The 24816-nt window shown below is 39.5% G+C and overlaps 1 protein-coding gene across 6 annotated transcripts in view; it reads right to left on the reverse strand.

The window, feature by feature from the left end:
- The window catches only part of UBR2 (ubiquitin protein ligase E3 component n-recognin 2), a 123315-nt gene that overhangs the window by 46551 nt on the left and 51948 nt on the right, over window positions 1-24816 (reverse strand). For all 6 annotated transcript variants that reach the window (XM_026455484.1, XM_026455483.1, XM_026455488.1 and 3 more), the window contains 10 exons: window positions 14705-14868; window positions 14516-14615; window positions 11558-11686; window positions 9903-10086; window positions 6888-6949; window positions 5463-5573; window positions 4671-4736; window positions 2846-2968; window positions 2646-2709; window positions 1622-1746 (listed from right to left, as the gene is read on the reverse strand). In XM_026455484.1, the coding sequence (XP_026311269.1) occupies window positions 1622-1746; window positions 2646-2709; window positions 2846-2968; window positions 4671-4736; window positions 5463-5573; window positions 6888-6949; window positions 9903-10086; window positions 11558-11686; window positions 14516-14615; window positions 14705-14868 (1128 nt within the window). The remainder of the gene's footprint in view (window positions 1-1621; window positions 1747-2645; window positions 2710-2845; window positions 2969-4670; window positions 4737-5462; window positions 5574-6887; window positions 6950-9902; window positions 10087-11557; window positions 11687-14515; window positions 14616-14704; window positions 14869-24816) is intronic.

Consider the following 24816-nt stretch of genomic DNA (forward strand, 5'->3'; position numbering starts at 1 on the left):
GGGGTTGTAGTAAGCCAAGATCGTGCCATTGCACTCCAGCCTGGGCGACACAGCCAGACTCTGTCTCTCTCTCTCTATATATATTTATTTAGAGAGAGAGATACATAAATTATTGTTTTTAAAAGTGTGATAATATAAAGATAGGGTTTTTTTAAGAGTCCTCATTTTCTAGATCAGAGTTTTTCAACCTCAGCATGACTGACATTCAGATCAGGTATGTTGTGGGGGGTTGTCCTGGGTATTGCAGGATGTTTAGCAGTATCCCTGGCCTCTACCCACTAGATACCAGTAGCACCCCACACGCCATCCTGAGTAGTGACATTCAGAGATGTCCCCTCGGGGGCAAAATTGTCCTCAGTTGAGGAATCACTGTTTTAGATACATATAGTCCTATTTATAGACGAAATGGTAAATCCAATATTCTCTAGGAAATAATACAGTGGGGCACAGAGGTTAGTGGTTGGGGTATAGATGAAACCAGACTGGCCTCTATTGAAGCTGGTGATGGGTTTGTTAAACTACGTTTTTTAATATCTATAGATGTTTGAAATATTTATAATACAAAGCTTAAAAGTATTACTGTGCAACAAAGATAAGACAGGTTGAAATCTCAGAAAAATAAATGTTAAGGTTGAAAGTTTTGATCTATGTTTCAAATTAGGGCAAACATTTTGAAAAGCCTCAATGAAAATAAAGTCCCTTCTCAATTATAAGGGTTAAGTTTCTGAAAAGCCCCATGGCTGAAATATAGGTTGCTGGGGAACTTATCACCCCTGGAAGGAAAAACAGTTACAATTTAACCTATGAATGTCTTTGTCACTATTATTTTACATTCACTAAAATGAAACAAGGGCTCATCATTAAGAAGACTCTCTGGAGGCTAAAAAGGAAAAAGCTTAGGAAAACATTATTTATTCTACTCAACATAGGTGAGTAGGCACTTCTGACTCCCTTCCTCAATACACTAGGTTATAAAGCATTATCCATACCCATAGCAACTTTGTACTAAAGACTCTATAATGATCTCTTTCTATGGGGTACAAACATTAGTTCTGAGGTTTGGGCTTACTTTTTGTTTAGTGCCCTTATCTTCTTTAAGGCTTTATTGGAAAAGAAAAGATTCTATTACTATTCTTTTTTTTTTTTTTTTTTTTTTGAGTCAGAGTCTCGCTCTGTCACCCAGGCTGGAGTGCAGTGGCGCCATCTTGGCTCACTGCAAGCTCTGCCTCCCAGGTTCATGCCATTCTCCTGCCTCAACCTCCCGAGTAGCTGGGACTAGAGGCGCCTGCCACCACGCCTGGCAAATTTTTTTGTACTTTTAGTAGAGATGGGGTTTCATCATGTTAGCCAGGATGGTCCCTATCTCCTGACCTCGTGATCCACCCACCTCGGCCTCCCAAAGTGCTGGGATTACAGGCGTGAGCCACTGCGCCTGGCCTACTATTCTGTTTTCTACTCCTATGCTCTTCTGATTATTTATAGTAAGAGTGACTGGAATTATACACATCCCATGATAGTAGATTTTACAATTATGAGAAAGGTATATAGAAGTAAATCTATAGCTTCTAGACTGATAGTGAAAAGTTTCCACAGTTTTCTTTTTAGAAATGTAGGTACTTACATCTTCAGGTAAAGACTTTACCAATTCACTATGAGCCATAGGCTTGATACTCAACTGATGGATAATCTCTCGCTTGATTTCATCTGTAGCATTTACCTGTCCAACTCCAGGACTAAATCTCTCTCCTGTCAAAAATGAAAAAGTATATATACATACATTTAACATCATCACAATACTTTTGTGATATATACTTACAATTCATGCAGCGTGTTATATTTCTCTAAGTCTGTCTGAGCAATGGGAAAGTAAGGACTGTTCTGGCAATAAGCCAGGGAGAGAGTAGCTCCTGACCATGCTTCTGTGTCTCAGACCCAACACATGAGGCAGTGGAGAGAGTTCTTGTTGCCGAAGAATGGGATCAGAAATGTGGGAAGGGATTAAATGTGGTCAAGGAAACTGCATTTACCCCATTCTCCTTGTGGCAGCAAGGAGGAGAGCCTTCCTTTCCCCTTCTATCTAGTGGCAAACAAAATATCAACTTTGGAGACCTTCTTCATTGGTATAATTTCCTGACAGTAGCCAGGATTCTCTGCTCTGTGGACTACAGGGGATCTAAAACAGTAGTAAAGGACTGAAAATATAGGTAATAAGGAAAGAAATCCACATCTATTAGCCATAGGTCTCCTTTAGCTTGGAATTATTGTATCTGAAGTCAAGAAGATACTTTTGTACCACAAACCCATGGAGAGAAACATAGTTAAGATATGAATCAAGAGTAAATAGATTTTAAATATCCTATTCCTTGCTTGCTAAATTCTCCTGTCCCCCAAACCCCCCGCCACCACCTTGCAACATACAGTCTTCCAGTTTATCCTGCTTCAGTAGTTGTATTTTCTCCTTCTTCCAAAGCACTGTTACTCTCAATATTACAGTAACCAGAGGAGAGAAAAAGAGAAATATTCCAATTCTCTTCCCCTAAGACTGAGTATCCTCTCAAAACAAGGGAAACACAGGCCAGAAATTCCAAACTATTTGCTACTATAAACGACAGTGTAATTTATTAAATGCCTCAATTTAAACTTACCAACAAGCATTATAATGAGGTATAGCATTTCTTCTATTAGAGTATTGTTCTGCTGAACAACATCCTATAACGAGTGAGGGAAGATAAAGTTCAGAGATAAGAATAGGCATATTGTATAATCTCAAAGGATTAACACATCCAAAAAGGAGGAAAGATGCTTCTTTAGCAATGTGTTGTAGTTTCATAAAACATGTTCTTACCTTATGGGTAATCTCAGAACTAAATCTTTTTCCATAGTCTGGTGTACTGAAAATCTGATAAAGTTCAAAGCGGCTGAGCATGATCATCAGGAAATGATTTGGATCCATCATGGAGACACCTGTCTTTTTTTTTTTTTAACGTTTGAGATAAAGGAAAAGAGGAAGGTCAAAGGGGCCACTATTGAAACAATTAGAGATAGTTTGGCTTGCACAAGAGAAAGCAATTTACCAATACCTAAAAGGTTCACCAATCCCAATAAAAGATGAAAACTCATTTAACCTCAATCCCTACTTGTGGTAGCAGACAAGTGTGGAAAGGAATCTAAATTGGTAAAACAAAATACAAACACACAAGCCCCAAACCTAAGCCCACCCAGCACAGTAATACGGCTATGAGTTCTCTTTCCTTCTAATGCTTTGAAATAATTGTATTCCTATGAATTCAGTGCCAAAATTTTATTTTGGCATTCACTGATCACTGTTTGAACTTGGAAATGTGGCAGATTAATTAACCTTCTAGTATTTTAAAAATATCGATCATATTAAATTATTATCAAGATTTCCTAACCTATTTTTTTCTGGTAAGCATTATACTAACTGAAGTGACAGCTTTTAAATATTAGTTTCAATTCTCTTTTACTTCCATTTGTATAAATTATAAATCAACCTAGATTTTGTTCTGAACTAATACTTTTTTGAAATACACTTTTTTTTACTTTATTTATGAAGTCTCACTCTGTCGCCCAGATTGGAGTCCAGCAGAGTGATCTCAGCTCATTGCAACCTCCGCCTCCCAGGTTTAAGTGATTCTCCTGCCTCGGCCTCCCAAGTAGCTGGGACTACAGGCGCATGACACCGCGCCAGGCTAATTTTTGTAATTTCAGTAGAGACAGGGTTTTGCCATGTTGGCCAGGCTGGACTCAAACTCCTGACCTCAGGTGATCCACCCGCCTCAGCCTCCCAAAACGCTGGGATTACAGGTGTGAGCCTCTGCACCCGGCCAGCTTTATTTTTCTATAATGACTAAATCCATTCAGCAGTAACAGAGAACAACTACCATGTGACAAGCACTATGCAAGGCCAAAGGGACAAAAAAAGAAACAAGATATAACTGCCATGGTTTGGTGGGGTGGGGGTAGGATGCTGAAGAGTAAACAGTAATCACAATCCAGGTTGTGAGTGCTATGGCAGGGTTAAATACCATGCTAGGGTCCTCACAAAAGGGACATGTAGCCAAGTTTTAGTGTGTCAGGGAAGGCATCCTGGAGGAAGTAATGCTAAAGTAAACACAAAGACAAGCAGGAAAGTAAGTTAGCTAGGTAAATGGAAAAGGAAGGGGTGGGTAACTTAGGGAGGAAAAGAAATATGCAGAGTTTAAGATGTATGAGAATATGGCAAATTCAGGGAACTTCAATGTACTTTAAGTATCGCAGTCCTTGAAAATTAGTTTAAGGGGTTTAAACTAAGAGGTTTAACATTAGTTAAAGAACCAGAGGACAAGGAAGAAAGGATGGCTTTCAGGTAAATGACTTTAGCAACTAGGTAGACTGTGGAACAATTCACCAAGGTAGGGAACTGAAGACAGGAAGAAGGTATGGAGGAAATATGAGGAGTTATTTTGAACACATTTAATCTGAAGTGTGTCTAAGAAATACAGATGGAAATGATCTAACGGCTGTTAGCCATGTGAGTTTGGAGGTTAGGAGATAGGGCTAGGCTGGAGTTATAGATTTGGGAGTGATCAACAAAGTGACTCAATTCTATGGAAATAACAAGCAGCAAAGATTCCCCACAACCTTTAAGTTCAATGCTTTTAATTCATTACCTGAAGCATTACTATATCCTTGTCAAACATCTCGCGTCTGCATTTCACATTATGGTAGTAATAAATCTAAAAAAACAAGTAATTATATTGAGTAAATAGTTTTTATTGGTTCAGGCTCTCTCTCTCCCAATCCTTTCCCAAAAGCACAAGTTTGTACAAGAATGTGTGCATGTGTGTGATGTGGTTTTTCTAACAACTATCTTAGTATAGATTAATTAATTACAGATTTTCACATTACAGTGGTCATGATATGGTTCACATTTTGCAGCTAACTTGCTGGGTCTCCGAATAAAGTAAAAGGTTGTGGTCTCAGGAAGGTTAGGAGCTACCAAAAACAGGAGGAAAAAAAAATCTGTTTACAGCTATACCACCCCAAATGTGCCAGATCTTGTCTGATCTTGGAAAAAAAAAAAAAAAATTCATTCCAAGCCTATGTGAGGTGTATAAAAAGTCAAACCTCAACTTTACAGCTATATTAAAAGGACTTTATCTTTTAATTCAATTTAATTTAAATAGATAAAATCTGGATTTTTGTTTTTTAATATCCAACTTTGTTCTAAAAAATTATTTCAAGTAAAAATCATGACCACTGTTGTTCATTTCTACTTTTTATATTATTTCTTGACAAACTATGAATAAAAGTTTTAAGAAACTTTTGTTTTATCATTAATCTTTTCAAACAATTTTAATATAGATCCTCAGCTTTCACTGAAAATTAAGTCCACTGAAAATTACAACCTTCACAGAAGCCAAGAATGGAATGAAAACTCTTCATAGAATTAGAACACTTACCTGGTTTACTAGAGAGAACCCATTTCTTCTCCACATTCCAGCATGTACTTGGGCACATAAAACGAGACATCTAAGAGGGTGTTCTATCAACATGGGTGGGCTAAGCTCACTCTATATATACAAAAAATAAACAGAAAACAAAAAAACACACACACATAAAATCAGTTCTAGAAAGAAGTTTGGTCGACAGGGATAAACGCTTTTATAAAACACAATATAAATTATTATTATTATCATTTTGAGACAGAGTCTTACTGTCACCCAGGGGGTAGCGCAGTGGTGCCATCTCGGTCTCCCAGGTTCAAGAGATTCTCCCACCTCAGGCTCCCAAGTAGCTGCGATTACAGGCATGAGCCAACATGCCTGGCCAATTTTTGTATTTTTAGTAGAGATGGGGACTTGCCATGTTGGCTAGGTTGGTCTTAAACTCCTGACCTCAGGTGATCCATCCACCTCAGCCTCCCGAAGTGCTGCGATTACAGGTGTGGACCACTGTGCCCGGCCTTATTTATTTTAATTAAGATATGTTTGTGTGATGGTCAGTTTTATGTATCAACTTAGCAAGGCTATGGTATACCATTTATGGTCAACACCAATCTAATGTTGCTATGAAGGTATTTTTTACACGATTAACATTTAAATCATAGACTGGCTGGGCATGGTGGCTCATGCCTGTAATCCCAGCACTTTGGGAGGCTGAGGTAGGTGGATCACCTGAGATCAGGAGTTCGAGACCAGCCTGGGCAACATGGTGAAACCCTGTCTCTACTAAAAATACAAAAATTAGCTGGGAGTGGTGGCAGGTGCCTGTATTCCCAGCTTCTCGGGAGGCTGAGGCAGAAGAATCCCTTGAACCAAGGAGGCAGAGGTTGCAGTGAGCCAAGATCACGCCACTGCATTCCAGCCTGGGTGACAGAGTGAGATTCTGTCTAAAACAAAAACAAAAACAAAAACAAAAACAAAACCAAAAAAACAAATCGTAGACTCTGAGTAAAGCAGATTACCCTCCAAACATGGGTGGGCTTCATCATTTCAGTTGAAGGCCTTGAGAAAGGACTGACGTCCCCCATGGAAGAAGGAATTCTGCCTTTATAACAGCCACTATACTCAAGAATGCAACATCAACTCTTCCCTGGGTCTCTCCAGTCTGCTAGGCTCCCCTGAAGATTTCAGACTTGCCAGATTTCAGCCCCCGTAATTTCATGAGCCAGTTCCTTATAACAAATCTCTCTCTCTCTCCCTCTGTGTGTGTGTGTGTGTAAGTATGTATATGCGCACACGCGTGCACACACACACACACACACACAAATATCTTACTGGTTCTGTTCCTCTGGAGAACCCAAACTAAAAATGTGTTTCAAAGTGATTTCAAATACAAGGAACATAATAAATAGGTATTCACTTTTAAATGTTAGCATCACTTACTAGAGGTAGGAGCTCTGGAAATTTATATGCCACTTCACTTTTGCTTAATAATACATGTAAACCTGCATGAAAGAAACAAAAAACAGTATTTCTATCAGTAAAAATCATTTAGGAAAAATACCCTAAATATTCACTCAACTTTACATCTGACTTCTTTTCTCTTTACGAACCTATCAAATTACCAATTAAGATATAAAATGAACTATATTCATAAGAGGCTTATTATTATTATTATTGCTTTTTTGAGATGGAGTCTCACTCTGTCGCCCAGCTGGAGTGCAGTGGCATGATCTCGGCTCACTGCAAGCTCTGCTTCTCGGATTCACACCATTCTCCTGCCTCAGCCTCCTGAGGAGCTGGGACCACAGGCGCCCGCCCCCACGCCCGGCTAATAGAGGCTTTTTAATGCTTCTCATGAATCTGTTATCAAAGGTACACTTAGAACTAGTCTTAGTTGTATGTACTAATATACACTGATGACATTTTAAAAGCTATCAAAACAATTTATATATACATTACGCCAGCTTTAAGAGTTGTATTTCACTGGGCCATGGAGTTTGTTCCCATTTAAAGTAGAGCAGTGAGAGATCCTTCTAGCCACTGAATGGAGAAACTGGCCCTGGAATCACGGTTCTCACTGATACAGACCTTTGAATTAAGTTCCCCAGAACTTCCGATTTAGGATCAAAGCCTCCTTAGTTTCTAACCTCAAGGGATCCTGGCTGACTGCAACCTCTGCCTCCCGGGTTCAAGAGATTTTCCTGCCTTGGCCTCCCAAGCAGAGCAGCTGGGACTACAGGCACACTCCACCATGCCCAGTTAATTTTTTTAGTTTTAGTAGAGACGGGGTTTTGCCATGTTGGCCGGGCTGGTCTCGAAGTCCTGATCTCAGGTGATCTGCTGGCCTCGGCCTCCCAAAGTGCTGGGATTATAGGCATGAGCCACCACGCCTGGCCTTCAGTTCATTCTGAATGTGTTCTGTTTATGCTATTGCTTAAACAGAGGACACCCTTTAAAGTCTTATCAATATATACTGGCCACTTACTCAAGCCTGGTTTGAGGCTTTCTTCATCTAGGAAAACTTGCACTACTAATGCCATTCTAATAGCTTATTCTCAACATTTACTGCTCAAACTCCATTAGCACTTGCTTCAAACTGTCCAAGAACTGTTTTGTGTAGGTTTACTTAGATTACCAATTAGATTATAAGCAGTTAGGCTAAGGTTTATCAAATATAAGAAAATGAATACTCAAAAATATTCACACAACAGCTTTGAGGGAGGCAAAAACCTAGGCAGAAATTAGTACATTTTTAGAGTATCGACTTTTTTCACTGTAGGTAACTATCAGCATTAGCTTCCTCCCATAAAATTAGATTTTTTTTTTTGAGACAGAGTCTCACTGAAGAGATCAGTGGCTCAGTTGGAGACAGGACTCACTACTCACTTTCTTGCTTTTTTTTTTTTTAAATCGCATGCGCAGGGCATGCCGCACTGCTCTGTGTGCTACTTTCCCATGCATGCCTCACTTTCTTGCCTTCTATCCAGTACTTTTCCACAACACCATGCCATTAATTGCTTGTGTTGAGGATCGACAGTTCAGTTGCTCAAAACACTTATAACAAAACTGGGCCTGAATAAGTTATAGAAATAAGAGAGATTTCTTCTTACGATCATGATTTCATTCTAGGTAATGGTCTATTGCACCATTTTAATATTCATATGTCTAGGAATAACAACTTTATAAGCCTCACAGTAAGTAATTATCTTAAATTACCATGACTTCAATAATATACCCACAGCAAGGGTCTATCAGTGGGATAATGCGATGGGTCTCAGAACAATGAAAAAAAATGCCTTCAGAATGAAAGAGGAAATCATTACTACTGATCCCATGTACATTAAAAGGATAACGAAGGAATATTAATAACTCTAGGCCCACAAATCTGATAACTTAGATGAAATGGATCAATTCCTTGAAAGACACAAACTACCAAAACTCACACAAGGAGAAACAGGTAACCTAAACAGGTCCATATTTATTAAAGAAATTGAGTCAATAACAAGTAACCTTCCAAAAACTAAAGCATCATATGAGATGACTTCACTGGTGAATTCTGTCAAACATTTAAGGAAGAAATGAAACAAATTCTCTATAATCTCCTCCAGAAAAAAAACAAAACAAAACAAAAAACACACCCTCACATCACATTAAGCTACTGAGCCACAAACTTAACATAAACTACATATTTTACAATGAGTAAAAATACCTTCAAAATTTCTTTCTGTTCTCTGAGTTAAAATGAAACTAAAGAAAACAAGAGTGTGTGAGCAAGAATACCTAGAATCAAGAAATATGAAAGCTGTACTGAAATGAGTCTGCAGAGATGGATAAGTACATATTTAAAGACTTTGGCCACGTAAGATGGCAGCTTCAGACATTCCAGCAATTAATTACAAGTGGCTTATAAATCAACTACTTGAAATTAAAAGAATTATCACCCCATTATGGCCTTGTTCTTGACCTGTTGCATAAAAGGCTATCAATAAATATACGAAACAGCTCAGAGGGAGAGAAAAAAAGAAGAGAAAACGTAGGGTGGCTTCAAGTGATTAGCAATTGCTTAAATAACAGATTAATTTGAATGTTAACAACACAGACTTTGAAGCTGGATTCGGTGAAATGATAAAACATGTGGTATCTGTAGTTAAATCTAAAGAAGCACTACGGTATAACAGCTATAAACATGGCCTTTGGTGCCAAACTTCCTCATAATGCCAACTGATTCTTTCTTGTTGTGTGACTTACTAAGCAAGTCACTCTCTATGCCTCTGTCTTCCCATCTGTGAAGCAAGCTTAATAATACCACCTACTTCACAGGACGATGTGATGATTGGATAAGTTAATGATGTAGAAATCATAGAATAACGTCTGGCACAAAGTATTCACAGATATTAACCACAAACAATAATTTAAAAGATAATTTTAGGGTTTTTTTTAGGGGAAACGCTTTACCTGCAAGTAAGCGAGAAACTGGGAGATGAATGCTAACTTTTTCTTGGGAAACACAGTATCTGATAGTTTCCACTGAATGTCCACAAATGCTTAGTGTGATAGGTTGTTCACCATCAGTATAACCACCATGACACTGCATCAGTACAGCGAGACATTTCTTGTAAGCTTCAATTAACACTTTTTCCTAAAAAAGAGGGTTTTTCTGTAAGTTACTCAAAAGGTTGAGTTTCTACAACATTGAATAAACACCTCAAATTCAATGAGTAAGTACCTCAAATAACAATATGGGCAAAACCAAACTCAATTCTCCCTCCCAAACTTGGTCCCTCTTCCAATGTCCGCCATCTCAGTGTATGATACATTTACCCATATAGTACAGAAATCTAGAAGTTATTCCAGTACCCTCCTTTCCCCCATTCCCCATTGTCCAATCTATTACCAAGCTGGTAACTTCATCTTCTAAGTTTCTCTCAAAACTTGCTAGTTTTCTGTATCTCTAGTAACTCTAAGGCATTGCCAAGCATCTCTCTATTAAATTCCTGCTTTGACTCTTGCCCCCTTCATCCATTCTCCATACAGAGCAATTTTAAAAAAACATGTAAATTGAATCATGTCACTGTATGGAGAATGGATAAAGGAGGCAAGAGTTGAAGCAGGGAATTTAATAGAGAGACAGTAATCTCTGAAGGCTTCCCACTTCAATTCAAATAAAATGCAGGCTGAGTGTGGTGGCTCACGCCTGTGATTCCAAAACTTTGGGAGGCTGAGGCAAGCAGATCACTTGAGCCCAGGAATTCAAGACCAGCCTGGGCAACATGGCAAAACCATGTCTCTACAAAAAATAGAAAAATTAGCCAGGTGTGGTGGTGAGAGCCTGTTGTCCCAGTTACTCAGGAAGCTGAGGTGGGAGGATCACCTAAGCCTGGGGAGGTCGAGGCTGCAGTGAGCCAGGATTGCACCACTGCACTCTAGCCTGGGCAACAGAGTGAGCTGTGCCTCAAAAAAAAAGAAAAAAAAAAAAGAATTATATTCAAAACTTCTTTACATGGCCAAGGCCCTGAAAAATCACTCCTGTGCCCAAATCTCTGTTCTCTACTTCTATGCTTCAACCACAGACCTTTCAATAGCTCCTAGGACTACCCTAGTCCCTGTCATCACAGACTATAATGCAGCTGTCTTCTCAGTCACGAATATCATTTACTCTTTGTTCCATTAACTTTTACACATTGTTCAGACCTTACAGAAACCTTCCCTAACCTCGTAACGTATACAGGCTCTCATCTAGACTTTATCGCCAAGGAAGGCCAAAATAATTTTAAGACACAGGACAAATGTACCAATAATAAAATTTTATTTTTGAATAAATTTACAAACTACCATTTTTATATTCTCAAAGTCTAGAAGGGATTATGAAAAAAAAGAAAAAAATAGGAAGAGACAATTTGGATTATTTCCTTCTCTATTTTTCAAGCTTTTCCTAAAGTTGTAGAATTTTAAAATTTTACTCAGTTTATAGGTGGAGAAGGAAAATACGCTGTTTAATGAACTAAGTATCACCACTATTTTCTCTAGGTCTGCTCGAAATTTACTTAGGATTCTGCTTATTCCTCCCTCTTCCACTTTCCTCCTATCTCCCGCACCTAGAAGAAACTCACATCTGAAGCACACCAGTCCTGCATCATTGAAATGACATGTGTTAATTTCATTTGTAGTGTGAAGGCTGCTTCCCACTCTGGTTCCATTTCAATATGTTGTCCTACTTGACGTGTAATTGGATCCATTCCCTTAAAGGAAGTGAAAAAATTATATATGAATGAAAATTATAGTTGTTCTTTTATATGGAAACCTAAGAAGTAATGTAGAAGAAATATATATTGATTATAAAAACATAGAAGGTATAAGTTTTAACAGGAAACTTCAAGTACTATGAAAAGTAATAGCTTTTAAAATTATGTGTTTATTTAACATTGTCTAAAATATAAATTTAAAAATCCCAATAAATGCATTATTTCAGAGGTATCTTCCAAGATCTGTTTTAGGCAATAAAATACTTCAATATTTCACTGCAATAATCCTTCCTTTTTAGCTCTATTGTCTATAGAAAAAATTGTTAAAAGAAATGTGACAAGCTTTTAAAATGTTATTGAATTTATAACTGTATTTTTAATATATTAAACTTTAAATATTATGTCCTAATATGCAATTAAAAGTTTTCATAGAGCCTGAAAGAAGACAAAACAATAAATAGCTTTTAATTAAAATTACTGTTCAGAAACTAGCCTAACTATTCTAGTATGTCAGAACTTATTAAATAATAGAGAATACAGAATACTTCAAGTATCAAAAATGACCAAAGTAGCTACTGTTTTTATAGATACATGAAAAACATAGTAGTATTATAATAAATTAAACACCCATGAACTACCACCTAACCTAGGAACTAGAATGATAAGTCAGGTCAGACATGGTGGCCTAGGCCTGTAATCCCAGCACTTTGGGAGGCCGAGGTGGGTGGATCACTTGAGGTCAGGAATTCAAGACCAGCCTGGCCAACATGGTGAAACCCCGTCTCTACTAACAATACAAAATTAGCCGGGTGTGGTGGCATGCACCTGTAATCCCAGCTACTCAGGAGGCTGAGGCAGAAGAATCACGAGGCAGATGTTGCAGTGAGCCAAGATCCCACCACTGCACTCCCGCCTGGGCGATAGAGCAAGACTACACCTCCAAAATAAATTAAAAAATAAATAAAAATGAATTCAAATAAATAAAAGTAAAAATGATAAGTCAACTTTGGTCATTCCTTTTCTTAAGAAAGCCAGGTGGCTACTAAATAAATCATAATAGTACTTGCTCAGATTTTTAGAGACGTCACCTATCTTCTTACAGTTATAACTGGTTAAATATACCTGTTCGTTTCTACTTCTAGATTCTGTTTTGTATATAGGGATGTTTCCTAAAAAGAGAATTAAACAGGGGAAAAAGGTCTACACTGTATTATATAAATATCACACGAAGGAGAGAAAAAGAAACATGGAAACATTAAAAAGCAAAATCAAAAATCACTACAGTTTCTCAAATAACCTGACTATACTTCCAAGAAAGCATATTAAAAAAATAAACTTGTAACCTCTAAAGAAAGAACATTAGTGGAAACCAAAGAAATACAAAAGTGGCTGGCACAGTGGCTCATGCCTGTAATCCCAGCACATTGGGAGGCTGAGGCAGGCGGACCACTTGAGGTCAGGAGTTTGAGATCAGCCTGGACAACAGGATGAAACCTTGTCTCTACTAAAAATACAAAAAATAGCTGGGCATGGTGGCAGGTGCCTGTAATCCCAGCTACTCAGAAAGCTGAGGTCAGAGAATCACTTGAATCCAGGAGGCGGAGGTTGCAGTGAGTCAAGATTGTGCCATTGTACTCCAGCCTGGGCAACAGAGAAACTCTGTATCAAAAAACAAAACAGAACAAAAAAAAAACCCCAAAACTGGCCAGGTGCGGTGGCTCATGCCTGTAACCCCAACACTTTGGGAGGTTGAGGTGGGTGGATCACTTGAGGTTAGAAGTTCGAGACCAGCCTGGACAACTTGGTGAAACCCCGTCTCTATTAAAAATACAAAAAATTGGCCGGGCGCGGTGGCTCATGCCTGTAATCCCAGCACTTTGGGAGGCCAAGGTGGGTGGATCACGAGGTCAGGAGATCGAGACCATCCTGGCTAACACGGTGAAACTCTGTCTCTACTAAAAATAAAAAAAAGAAATTAGCTGGGCATGGTGGCGGGCGTCTGTGGTCCCAGCTACTCAGAAGGCTGAGGCAGGACAATGGCGTGAACCGGGGAGGCGGAGTTTGCAGTGAGCCGAGATTGAGCAACTGTACTCCAGCCTGGGTGACAGAGCAAGACTCTGTCTCAAAAAAAAAAAAAAAAAAAGGAGTCTCAAAACAAAACAAACAAATAAACAAAAAACCAATAAATTAGCTGGTGTGGTGGTGTATACCTGTAATCTCAGCTATTTGAGAGGCTGAGGCAGGATATTCACTTAAACTCTGGAGGTGGAGATTGCAGTGAGCTGAGGTTGTGCCACTGCACTCCAGTCTGGGTGACAGAGTGAGACTCCCTCTCATAAACAAAACAAAACAGAACAACCAACACAGAAAAAATCCAAGAGCAGTAGATGGCAGAATCTTTGCTGGGATCTCCTTTGCTCCATACCTTTCTAAGAATCTCCAATTAAAGAGGGGCTTCCTGGTCTGAATTGCAGCCATCCAAATTGATCTTTTGGAAATGTGCACAAAATGAAAAGATGCGCAGACAGAAAGCTGTTCATTTCAGCGAACAACAACAATAACAAAAACAAAGAAGCCAGGCCTGGGCCTGTGCCTGTGCCTCTAGTCCCAAGCAACTTAGGAGGCTGAGGCAGGAGAAATGCCAGAGCCCAGGAGTTCAAAGGTATAGTACACTCTGGTTGTGTCTATGACTAGCCACTATACTCCACCCTGGGCAACACAGGGAGACCCCCATCTCGTAAAAAAAATAAAAAATAAAAATAAAACAAAAAGAGAAAAGAGGAAAAAAAAAAAAGGAAAAAGAAAAGTCTAATAGTTTTTACATACCTGCATACATTTTAGTAATTCCAAAAAGGCATCAAACCCTTCTAGGAACTTCTGCCTCAGCTCATCTGACCATTCAGTTGGTTTGCTAATTAACACATACCTGAACAAGATAAAAGTGACAGTGGCAATTAACATAAACATCAACTTTCTATAAATTGCAACTGGTTTAATAATTAAACGAAAACTTACTTGAGATCTAAAATAAGGCTCTGTACTCTCCTAAATTTGAAGGCTTGTAAAGCAGTGTATCGTTCAAACTGAAATCTGCCATGGGCATCTCGATGTCTCAAATGATCCATAAAAGTCTTAATGATAATGCTCATCAAGTTTTCTTCTGTGATGAGCATTCGAGCCTAAAAACAAAGTTTATCAGAGTGCATGGTAATCAAAAACTACGTACTAAGAAAACTAAAAAAAGTCACCAACATTGTTTAGCTCCGTCAGTTTAAACCTTTTGTAACACAACTATATATCATAAATGCATTACTGTGTATTTCTAAATAACAATTACTTACTCCAATTGCCACGTGTATGAAGCAACAATTATATCAGATGCCAGAAAGATGTTAGAAGACAGTTCCAAGGCTCATTATTCAAAGATAATTCAGGGTGGGGGCTCTGAATCAGGCTGCAAATTGTTCTTAACTGAGACATTTAGACACCTATAATGGTATGGTATAATTATTCTAGGATCCAGAGGTTTATGCATAGATTCTCTAGAACTCAGTATGAAGCAATATTTTATCTTAATTTCCTTAATAGTTTTATTTTTTTTGTGTGTGTGTATACATATTTTATTTTGAATAAGAAAATATATGTAAATGATACTAAATGCAATAGGGAAAAGTCAGTCAGTAAGTCTCCTAGCTCCTGAGGTCTTCTTTCTAAAGGCAAACCCTGTTAATAGTAGCTCCTTGCATATTCTTGAAGAGATGGTATGGGTATATGTATTTTATATACATATAATTACAGAGCTTGTGTTTTTATATATGTATAAAATTAGAGTATATACTATATAACACACACATATATAAAATGCATAAATACATAAAGTGTATGTTAAGTATACACAAGTATATATAATTGTATCTATCTCTTTCCCACAAAGGATAGCATATTATACTGTTTTGTACATTTTTTACCTACATATTACATACATTGTTCATACAAATGTCCGTCATTCTTTTTAACCAGGTCTACTTTCGTATCAGATTTAATTTAGCCAGGCTTCTACTGGTCAGACATTTGGGTTGTTTCCAGTGTTATGCTATTAAAAAAGATGTTGCAACAAATATCCACTGTGTATAGTTGTAGGAATATTTATAGAATAATTTCCTACAAGTGGAAGTAATAGGTTAAAGAGCATGCACATAATAAATTTTAATGATATCACCAAATTGTTCCCACAAAAAGGCTTAACAATTTCTATTTCTACCTACAATGTGGGCCATGCCCTTTCATAACCTCCATAACACAATATAACTTCAAACATTTTGCTCTTTGCCATTTTGATGGTGTTAATCTGCCCTAATAGAGTCAGAAAGTCTAATGTTACTTTGAATACTTAATTTTTTACTCTGATACAGAAGATCACGGATCCTCCCCCTGACTTTTTCCAGCCTCAATAGCAAATCTCCCCTAGGATTCTAGAGTGTTATTGATACTGGGTGACAACTTAAACAGGTCTCACATAAGTCAAGATCAGGTAATTAGCAACAGAAAAAGTTTCATCAAAAAGTAGAACAAGGCCAGGTGTGGTAGCTGACGTCTGTAACGCCAGCACTTTGGGAGGCTGAGGCAGGCGGATTATTTGAGACCAGGAGTTCGAGACCAGCCTGGGCAACACACTGAAACCCTGTCTCCATAAAAAACACAACAATTAGCTGGGTGTGGTGGCATGTACCTGTATTCCCAGCTACCCAGGAGGCTGAGGTGGGAAAATCACCGGCGCCTGGGAGGTCAAGGCTGCAGCGAGCCATGATCATGCCACTCCAGCCTGCGTGACAGAGTGAGACCCTGTCTCAAGAACAAAAAACAAAAAAACCCCAAATAAGTAGGAACAAAAATGCAGAAGACAGAAGTCTAAGAATATACTAAAAATGTATTCTAATATAGATGTTAAATTCTAAAGTCAGTAGACAAGTAGAAAATCTATACAGTTAAATATACCTTTGAAAACTTCAGCACTTAAAGCAGGCAGTAAAAGGAAGTTTGGTGGAGAGACAACTTAATATTGCTAGAATGTAAACCCCCATCAATCAAGGCACTTATTAGCATTTTTAGTTTCAGGTGAATGTTAACAGAGATGGTTCACATACTGCACACTTTCGGATTGGATTTTAATTGTCTTTATGGGGTGTCGAAAAAAAAAATAGGCTGGGTGCAGTGGTTTATGCCTGTTATCCCAGCAAGCGAGGCCGAGGTGGGTGGATCACTTAAGGTCAGGAGTTCAAGACCAGCTTGGCCAACATGGTGAAACCCTGTCTCTACTAAAAAACACAAAGATTAGCTGGGCATGGTGGTGGGCTCCTGTAATCCCAGCTACTCAGGAGGCTGAGGCAGAACTGCTTGAACCCAGGAGGCAGAGGTTGCAGTGAGCCAAGATCATGCCATTGTACTCCAGCCTGGGTGACAGAGCAAGACTCTCTCAATTAAACAAATAATAATAATAAAATAAATAATAATAGGGTGGTTCATTACTATGACGACGACGACGACTACTACTACTACTAGTACTACTACTACTACTAGGGTGGTTCATTACTAATGTTCCATTAAACCAGGGAAGTAGCTGGCCACAGTGGCTCATGTCTACAGTTCCAGCTACTTGTGAGGCTGAGGTTGAGGACTACTTGAGCTCAGGATTTCGTGGCCAGCCTGGGCAACAAGAAAGGCCTTGACTCTTAAAAACAAACAAAAACCCAAAAAACCAAACCAAAACAAAAACCAGCGGAGTTATTCAGGCATTTCTACTTCTAAAAGATAACAAAAGAAGCATATTTTTCAAAGTTACAAAGAGAAAAGAAAAATAAAAGACCTTAGGTTCTTAGCTTTATCACCTTATGCTAGGAAATTGTTGCTAACCTTTCAAAGTAATTTTCAACATTAAATACCAGACATTATTTGGTATTTATTCTTGGCATATATTTCTTGTACTTAACACCCTAAAACATTATTATTATTATTATTATTTTGAGACAGAGTTTTGCTTTGTCACCTAGGCTGCAGTGCAGTGGCATAATTTTGGCTCACTGCAACTTCCTCCTCCAGGGTTCAAGTGATCCTCCCACCTCAGTCTCCTAAGTAGCTAGGATTACAGGTGTGTGCCACCACGCCTGGCTAATTTTTAATATATATTTAGTAGAGACAGGGTTTCACCAAGTTGTCTAGGCTGGTCTTGAAGTCTTGACCTCAAGTGATCTGCCTGCCTTGGCCTCCGAAAGTGCTGGAATTACAGGTGTGCGCCACCGTGCCTGGCCTTTCTTAATGTTTATGCCTACAATTCACTTTGCTTTAAAAAGCATTACCACTATCAGTCAGGCACAGTGGCTCATGCCTGTAATCTGAGCACTTTGGGAGGCTGAGGTGGGCGGATCACCTGAGGTCAGGAGTTCCAGACTAGCCTGACCAATGTCGCGAAATCCCCTCTCTACTAAAAATAAAAAAATTAGCCGGGTGTGGTGATGGGCACCTATAATCCCAGCTACCCAGGAAGCTGAGGCTGGAGAATTGCTTGAACCCAGGAGGCGGAGGTTGCAGTGAGCTGAGATCGTGCCACTGCACTTCAGCCTAGGTGACAAGAGCGAAACTCTATCTCAAAACAAAAACAAAAACAAAACTACGACTTACTTATGCTATAGTTTTTATTCATTTTATATGATTCATATTCAATTTTGTATTGCAAGGCTCATGATCCATTTAACAGCAGCCCAGGCAACATAGCAAGACATTGTCTCTACTAAAAAATAAAAGATAAAAAACTTAGCCAGGTGTGGTGGTGCACACTTGTAGTCCCAGATACTCAGGAGGCTGAGGCAGGAGGTTGGCTCGAACTTGGGTGGTCGAGGCTGCAGTGGGCCACAATTGTACCACTGCACTCTAGTCTGGGCAACAGAGCGAGACCCTGACTCAAAAAACAAAACAAACTAAAAAAAAAAAAAACACAGATGGTAATGGCCTCTCCCTGAAACAAACTCCCTCTTTGCTTGGGAACCAGACTGTGTTTGTAAAATCAACAAATTAGCCACTAGATTAGAAATTATGGCTCAGAAGTCCTGCAGCCAGAGGCCACAAAATCACTAACCTCCCCCACTTGCTCCTACGGACAACATTACTATTGTAAAACCTAAGATGGGTGTTTGAGGTATTTTTCAGGCCCTGCATTCTGAAGGACCTGCTGGAGACACCCAGACTGGTAAACTGGCTTATCTGGTCTTACGGCCCCCACCTAGGAACTGACTCAGCACAAGTGGACAGTTTCAACTCCCTGTGATTCCACCCTAGACCCAACCAAACAGCATCCCGGATTTCCTAGCACCCCCTGCCCAACAAACCATCTTTAAAAAAAAATCTAGGCTCTAAATTGTTGGAGTGGCTGATTTGAGTGATAATAAAGCTTTGGTCTCTCACTTAACCAGCTCTCTGTGTACGAAACTTTCTCCATTGCAATTCCCTCATCTTGATAAATCGGCTCTATCTGGGCAGCGAGCAAGATAACCCATTGTGTGGTTACAAAATCTGTACAGAACTGTCATTATTAGGGAGAAAAACTTGCTGAGACTATAGCCATCCCAGGGTGTTAGAGAGGCCAGAATCCCAGTAAGAAAAAGAGCAGGGGGAACTGAGTTCAACGTTCTTCTAGTTTTTCCCTAAAGACATTTACCAAATTCTGAAGTTACATAAGGAAGCAACATTAGTGTTCAAGTTCCTATAGAGTGAAAGAACTCCAGGCTCTCAATTGAGAACCCTTAGGGAGTTATGTGTCAGGGGTGGGGATGAAGTACAGGTAAGACTGAGTCTTGTCAAAACAACCTGGAGACATTTAAATCCTTGACTGGACTAAAGTGATCCACCTCACTCTATCTGCTGAAGAGAACTTGAATATTGTGGGCGGCAAGCCACCCAGGTGCTGAGGCAAGAGACCGAGGGCATGAGCTGTTCCAGTATAATAAAATATATAAAATAAGAATAGTTATACTAGATATAGATCATAGATATGATTATATATTAATATTGTTAATCATTAGTTTGTAGCAATTACTCTTTATTCCAGTATCATAATAATCCTCGCTCTACAACTACAACCTAGGGAAAACCAGGCCATACACAGATAGGAGCTGAAGGGACATAGTGAGAAGTGACCAGAAGACAAGAGTGCAAGCCTTCTGTTATGCCCAGACAGGGCCACCAGAGGGTTCCCTGGTCTAGCGGTAGTGTCAGTGTCAAGGAGAAACACCCGCTACTTAGCAGACCGGGAAAGGGAGTCTCCCTTTCCACGGGGGAGTTCAGAGAAGACTCTACTCCTCCACCTCTTGTGGAGTTACCTGGAGGCCTAACCGTCTCCTGTGATGCTGTGCTTCAGTGGTCACACTCCTAGTCCGCTTTTGTGTTCCATGCTGTATACCTGGCTCTGCCTTTTAGATAACAGTAGCAAAATGAGTCAAAGTACTAGAAGTCTCTGATGTGCAGAAATAATGGCATAAGCTGTCTCTCTCTCTCCCTCTCTCTCTGCCTCAGCTGCCAAACAGGGAAGGGCCCCTGTCCAGTGGACACATGACCCACATGACCTTACCTATCACTGGAGATGACTCACACTCCTTACCCTGCCCCTTTTGCCTTGCATCCAATAAATAACAGCGCAGCCAGGCATTCGGGGTCACAACCGGTCTCTACGTCTTGGTGGTAGTGGTTCCCCGGGCCCAGCTGTCTTTTATCTCTTTGTCTTGTATCTTTATTTCTACAATCTCTCGTCTCCGCACACGGAGACAACCCACCGACCTGTGGGTCTGGTCCCTACAGAATATGCCACCCCAAAATATGCCACTTTGGCATAAGGATTATTTTGAGCAAAGGCAACTGATGATAGGAGACACAAGAAAAGCTGTAAAAACAGAGCATACATTTCCCTTCTGTAAAGTGTCCTCTCACTTCCCAGGAAGGCAAGGGGCATCCTTTATTACCTAAGTTCATCTGAACTTGCAAAACAAACCTTTCTAAACGACCCTCATTTGCCACATAACAAGATGCTTACATGGAAACTTAAGCCTTAAATCATCCGAAAAGAAGAAAGGTTCAAAGGAAATGATCTAATAATCTATAAAGAAATTACATTGGTGGTCACGAAAGGAAAGAAACTACATAAGAATGGCAAAATAAATCTAAAGAAAATACGAAAAGGGAAAGAATATAATAAAACAAAGCAAATGCATAAAAGGGGAAAAATAAATCAATGCAACTAAAGGTTGGTTCTTTGAAAAAACTAATAAGCATATACATCTCTAGGCCGGGAATGGTGGCTTATGCCTGTAATCCAGCACTTTGGGAGGCTGAGGTAGGCAGATCACACGAGGCCAGGACCGGTCAAGGCCTTGACCATTTCGACACCAGCCTGGTCAAGATGGCAAAACTCCATCTGTACTAAAAATACAAAAATTAGCCCGGTGTGGTGGTGCATGCCTGTAGTCCCAGCTACTTGGGAGGCTGAGGCACCAGAATGGCTTGAACCTGGGAGGCAGAGATTGCAGTGAGCTGAAATCATGCCACTGCACTCCAGCTTGGGTGACAAAGCGAGACCCTGTCTCAAAAAAAATAGTATACATCTCTAGAAAGACTGGTAAGAAAAACAGAAAAATTTAAATTTAAAAAAGGATTACAAAAAATACTACAAGACCTACAGATCTGAAATGTATTAAATAGAAAATAAATATTAGGTGTCATTTAAATCAATATAAATGGAAATTTAAATTAAATTAGCAAATTCCCAAGAAAAAAACGTATGTTATCAGAAGAGAAACAAGAAATAGAAAATCTGAATAGTCCTATTAAAATTTTTAACTGGCTATAAAATCATTTCCAGAAAGGTATCTTGAGGCCTAAATGGTTACACTGGAGAATTCTTCTAAATATTTAAGTGGGTAAAATGCCTTTGCAAAATTATGACAGTAAGAGAAATCTGACATAGTTGACTCCATCATGCTTCTAACCTTCAAGCTGTCCTTGGTCATTCTGGGGTGTAGGCCAAACTGACTTTGGGAGAAATTTAATTTATAGTTTAACCTTAAAGCAAGGAAGATAATAGCCCTTTCCAAAAGGAAACTGCCTTTATAAAACTAATGAAAGTTCACAAGGTTAAGATGATGAAAGGGGCCTGAATTATGCTAAAATGTAAGTTAAATGATAACCAGTAATCACAAGATTTATAACTTCCACAATTACTCCTATAGATAACAACACTATTGTAGAACCTAAGAGTGACATTTTGGAGATGCCTTTTCAGACTTTTGCATTACTTGTGATCCATGATTCAACCAGTCCTTTGACCCTCAGCCACAAGTGGACTCAGCACAAACCCTAATGACGCCCTCCTCAACCAATCAGCATCACCTCCTCCCTAGTTTTCTGCTCACCAAATTATACTCGAAAACCCCTAACCTCCAAGCCTTCAGGAGGAGATTTTGAGTAAAAACTCTGTCTCCCAAGTGTTGTGGCCAGCCTCCTGTCAATTAAACTCTCTCTGTATCGCAATGCTGTGGTCTCAGTGAATTGATTTTATCTGTACAGTGGGCAGGAAGAATCTGTTGGGCAATTACAAAAGTAATAAGGAATAAGTGGTTCACACCTATAATCCCAACACTTTGGGAGGCCAAGGTGGAAGGATCACTTGAGGTCAGGAGTTCAAGACTAGCCTGGGCAACAAAGCAACACCCACCCCCAACTCAACAAACACTAAAAAAAAAATTAGCCAGGTGTGGTAGTGCATGCCTGTAGTCCCAGCTACTTGGGAGGCTGAGGCAGATCACTTGCAAACAGGAGGTCGAGGCTGCAGTGAGCTGAGACTGCACCACTGCACTCCAGCCTGGGTGCTAGAACGAGACTTGGTCTCAAAAAACAAAACAAAACAACAACAACAACAAAAGCGATACCTATCTTACATAAAATTTTCCAGAAAACAGAATATACTTGCCAATTCAATTAATGAGTCCTCTTTAATCTTACTACCAAAACCCCAAAAGGCTATAACAAGGAAAGAAAATTATCACTTAATTTCTCTCACAAATAAGGGTGCACAAATAGAATCAAGCAATATAGAAAAAGGATAATAAACCACAACCAAGTTTGGTTTATTTCCCTAACATAAAAGTAATAAAACATTTGAAAAAAAATTAAATAATTTTATTAACAGACAAAAGGAGAAAAAAAAAACCATTTGATCATACCATGCAATGCTGCTCCTGAATTCATGAAAATTAAACATATATTCATGATTTAACACAAACAAAAACCGGCCGGGTGTAGTGGCTCACGCCTGTAATCCCAGCACTTTGGGAGGCCAAGGTGAGTGGATCACGAGGTCAGGAGTCTGACCTGATCACGAGGTCACCAGCCTGACCAACATGGCGAAACCCCATCTCTACTAAAAATATAAAAATTAGCCGGGCGTGGTGGTGCGCACCTGTAATCCCAGCTACTCAGGAGGCTGAGGCAGGAGAATCGCTTGAACCCGGAAGGCAGAGGTTGTAGAGAGCTGAGATCACACCACTGCACTCCAGCCTGTGCGACAGAGGGAGGCTCCGTCTCAAAAAAAAACAAAAACCAAACAAAAACCAAGCTAGGCTCAGTGGCACATGCCTGTAGTCCCAGGTACTTGGGAGACTGAGGTGGGAGGATTGTTTTGAGACCAGGAATTTGAGGGCAGGCTGGGCAATATGACAAGGCTCCCTCTTTTAAACAATACTACCACCTTAAAGCAAACTAGGAATTGAGAAAATTTCTCTAATCTGATAAAAGAGTATCTACAATCAATCAAACAAAAACCAAGCAAACAAAACTCCAAAGCAAAACATCATACTTTATGGTAAAATATTAAGTTTTCCCCCTGAGATGAGATACGAGACAAAGATTTCTGCTTTTATCTACCACTTGTATTTAACACTGTAGTTGAGGTCCCAGCCAGTATAATAAAGAAAATGAAGTAAAATATATAAATATTGGAAATAAGAACTAAAATTGCCATTATTCATGGATGACAGGTGATATGATTATGTACACAGAAAAATCCAAAAGAATATACAAACGGGCTAGGCACAGTGGCTCATGCCTGTAATCCCAGCACTTTGGGAGGCTGAGGCAGGATGATAGCTTGAGCCCAGGAATTTGAGAATGGCCTGAGCAACACAGACCCCATCTTAAAAAAAAAAAAAAAAATCTATAAATCATTAGAATAAATGAATGTGGAAAAAGTGGCTGGATAAATGGCTGATATACACAAACGAATGTATTTCTATAAGCAAATACAAAGTAATGTTAAAAAAAATTTCCCATAACATGAAAAGCCAAAAACAGGCCAGGTGCGGTGGCTCACGCCTGTAATCCCAGCACTTTGGGAGGCCGAGGTGGGCAGATAACCTGAGGTCAGGAGTTTGAGACCAGCCTGGCCAACATGGTAGAACACCATCTCCATGAAAAATATAAAAAACTAGCCAAGTGTGGTGGCACGCACCTGTAATCCCAGCTACTTGGGAAGCTGAGGCAGAAGAATCACTGGAACCCGGGAGGCAGAGGCTGCAGTTAACTGAGATTGCGCCACTGCACTCCAGCGGGGGGAACAGAATGTGGCTCTGCCTCAAAACAAAAACAAAAACAAAAACAAAAACAATGTCTCCCTGCCCTCCCCAAAAAACCAAGCACCTAGAAATAAATCTAACAAAAAAAGAATGGGGGCTAGGCTCCGTGGCTCACACATGTAATTCCAGCACTTTGGGAGGCCGAGGTGGGTGGATCACCTGAGGTCAGGAGTTTGAGACCAGCCTGGTCAACATGACGAAACCCTGTATCTACTAAAAATACAAAAATTAGCCAGGCGTGCCAGTGGCGGGTGTCTATAATCCCAGTTACTAGGGAGGCTGAGACGGAACTGCCTGAACTTGGGAGGCAGAGGTTGCAGTGAGCCGAGATTGTGCCACTGTGCTCTAGCCTGGGCGACAGAGCAAGACTCTGCCTCAAAAAGAAAAAAAAGAAGAGTGGGAAGCCCTCTATAATGAAAACTATAAATTATTGAAAGACATTTTTTAAAAAAACTAAAT

Source organism: Piliocolobus tephrosceles, chromosome 5 (assembly GCF_002776525.5).
Source record: "Piliocolobus tephrosceles isolate RC106 chromosome 5, ASM277652v3, whole genome shotgun sequence".
NCBI classification, from domain to species: Eukaryota; Metazoa; Chordata; class Mammalia; order Primates; family Cercopithecidae; genus Piliocolobus; species Piliocolobus tephrosceles.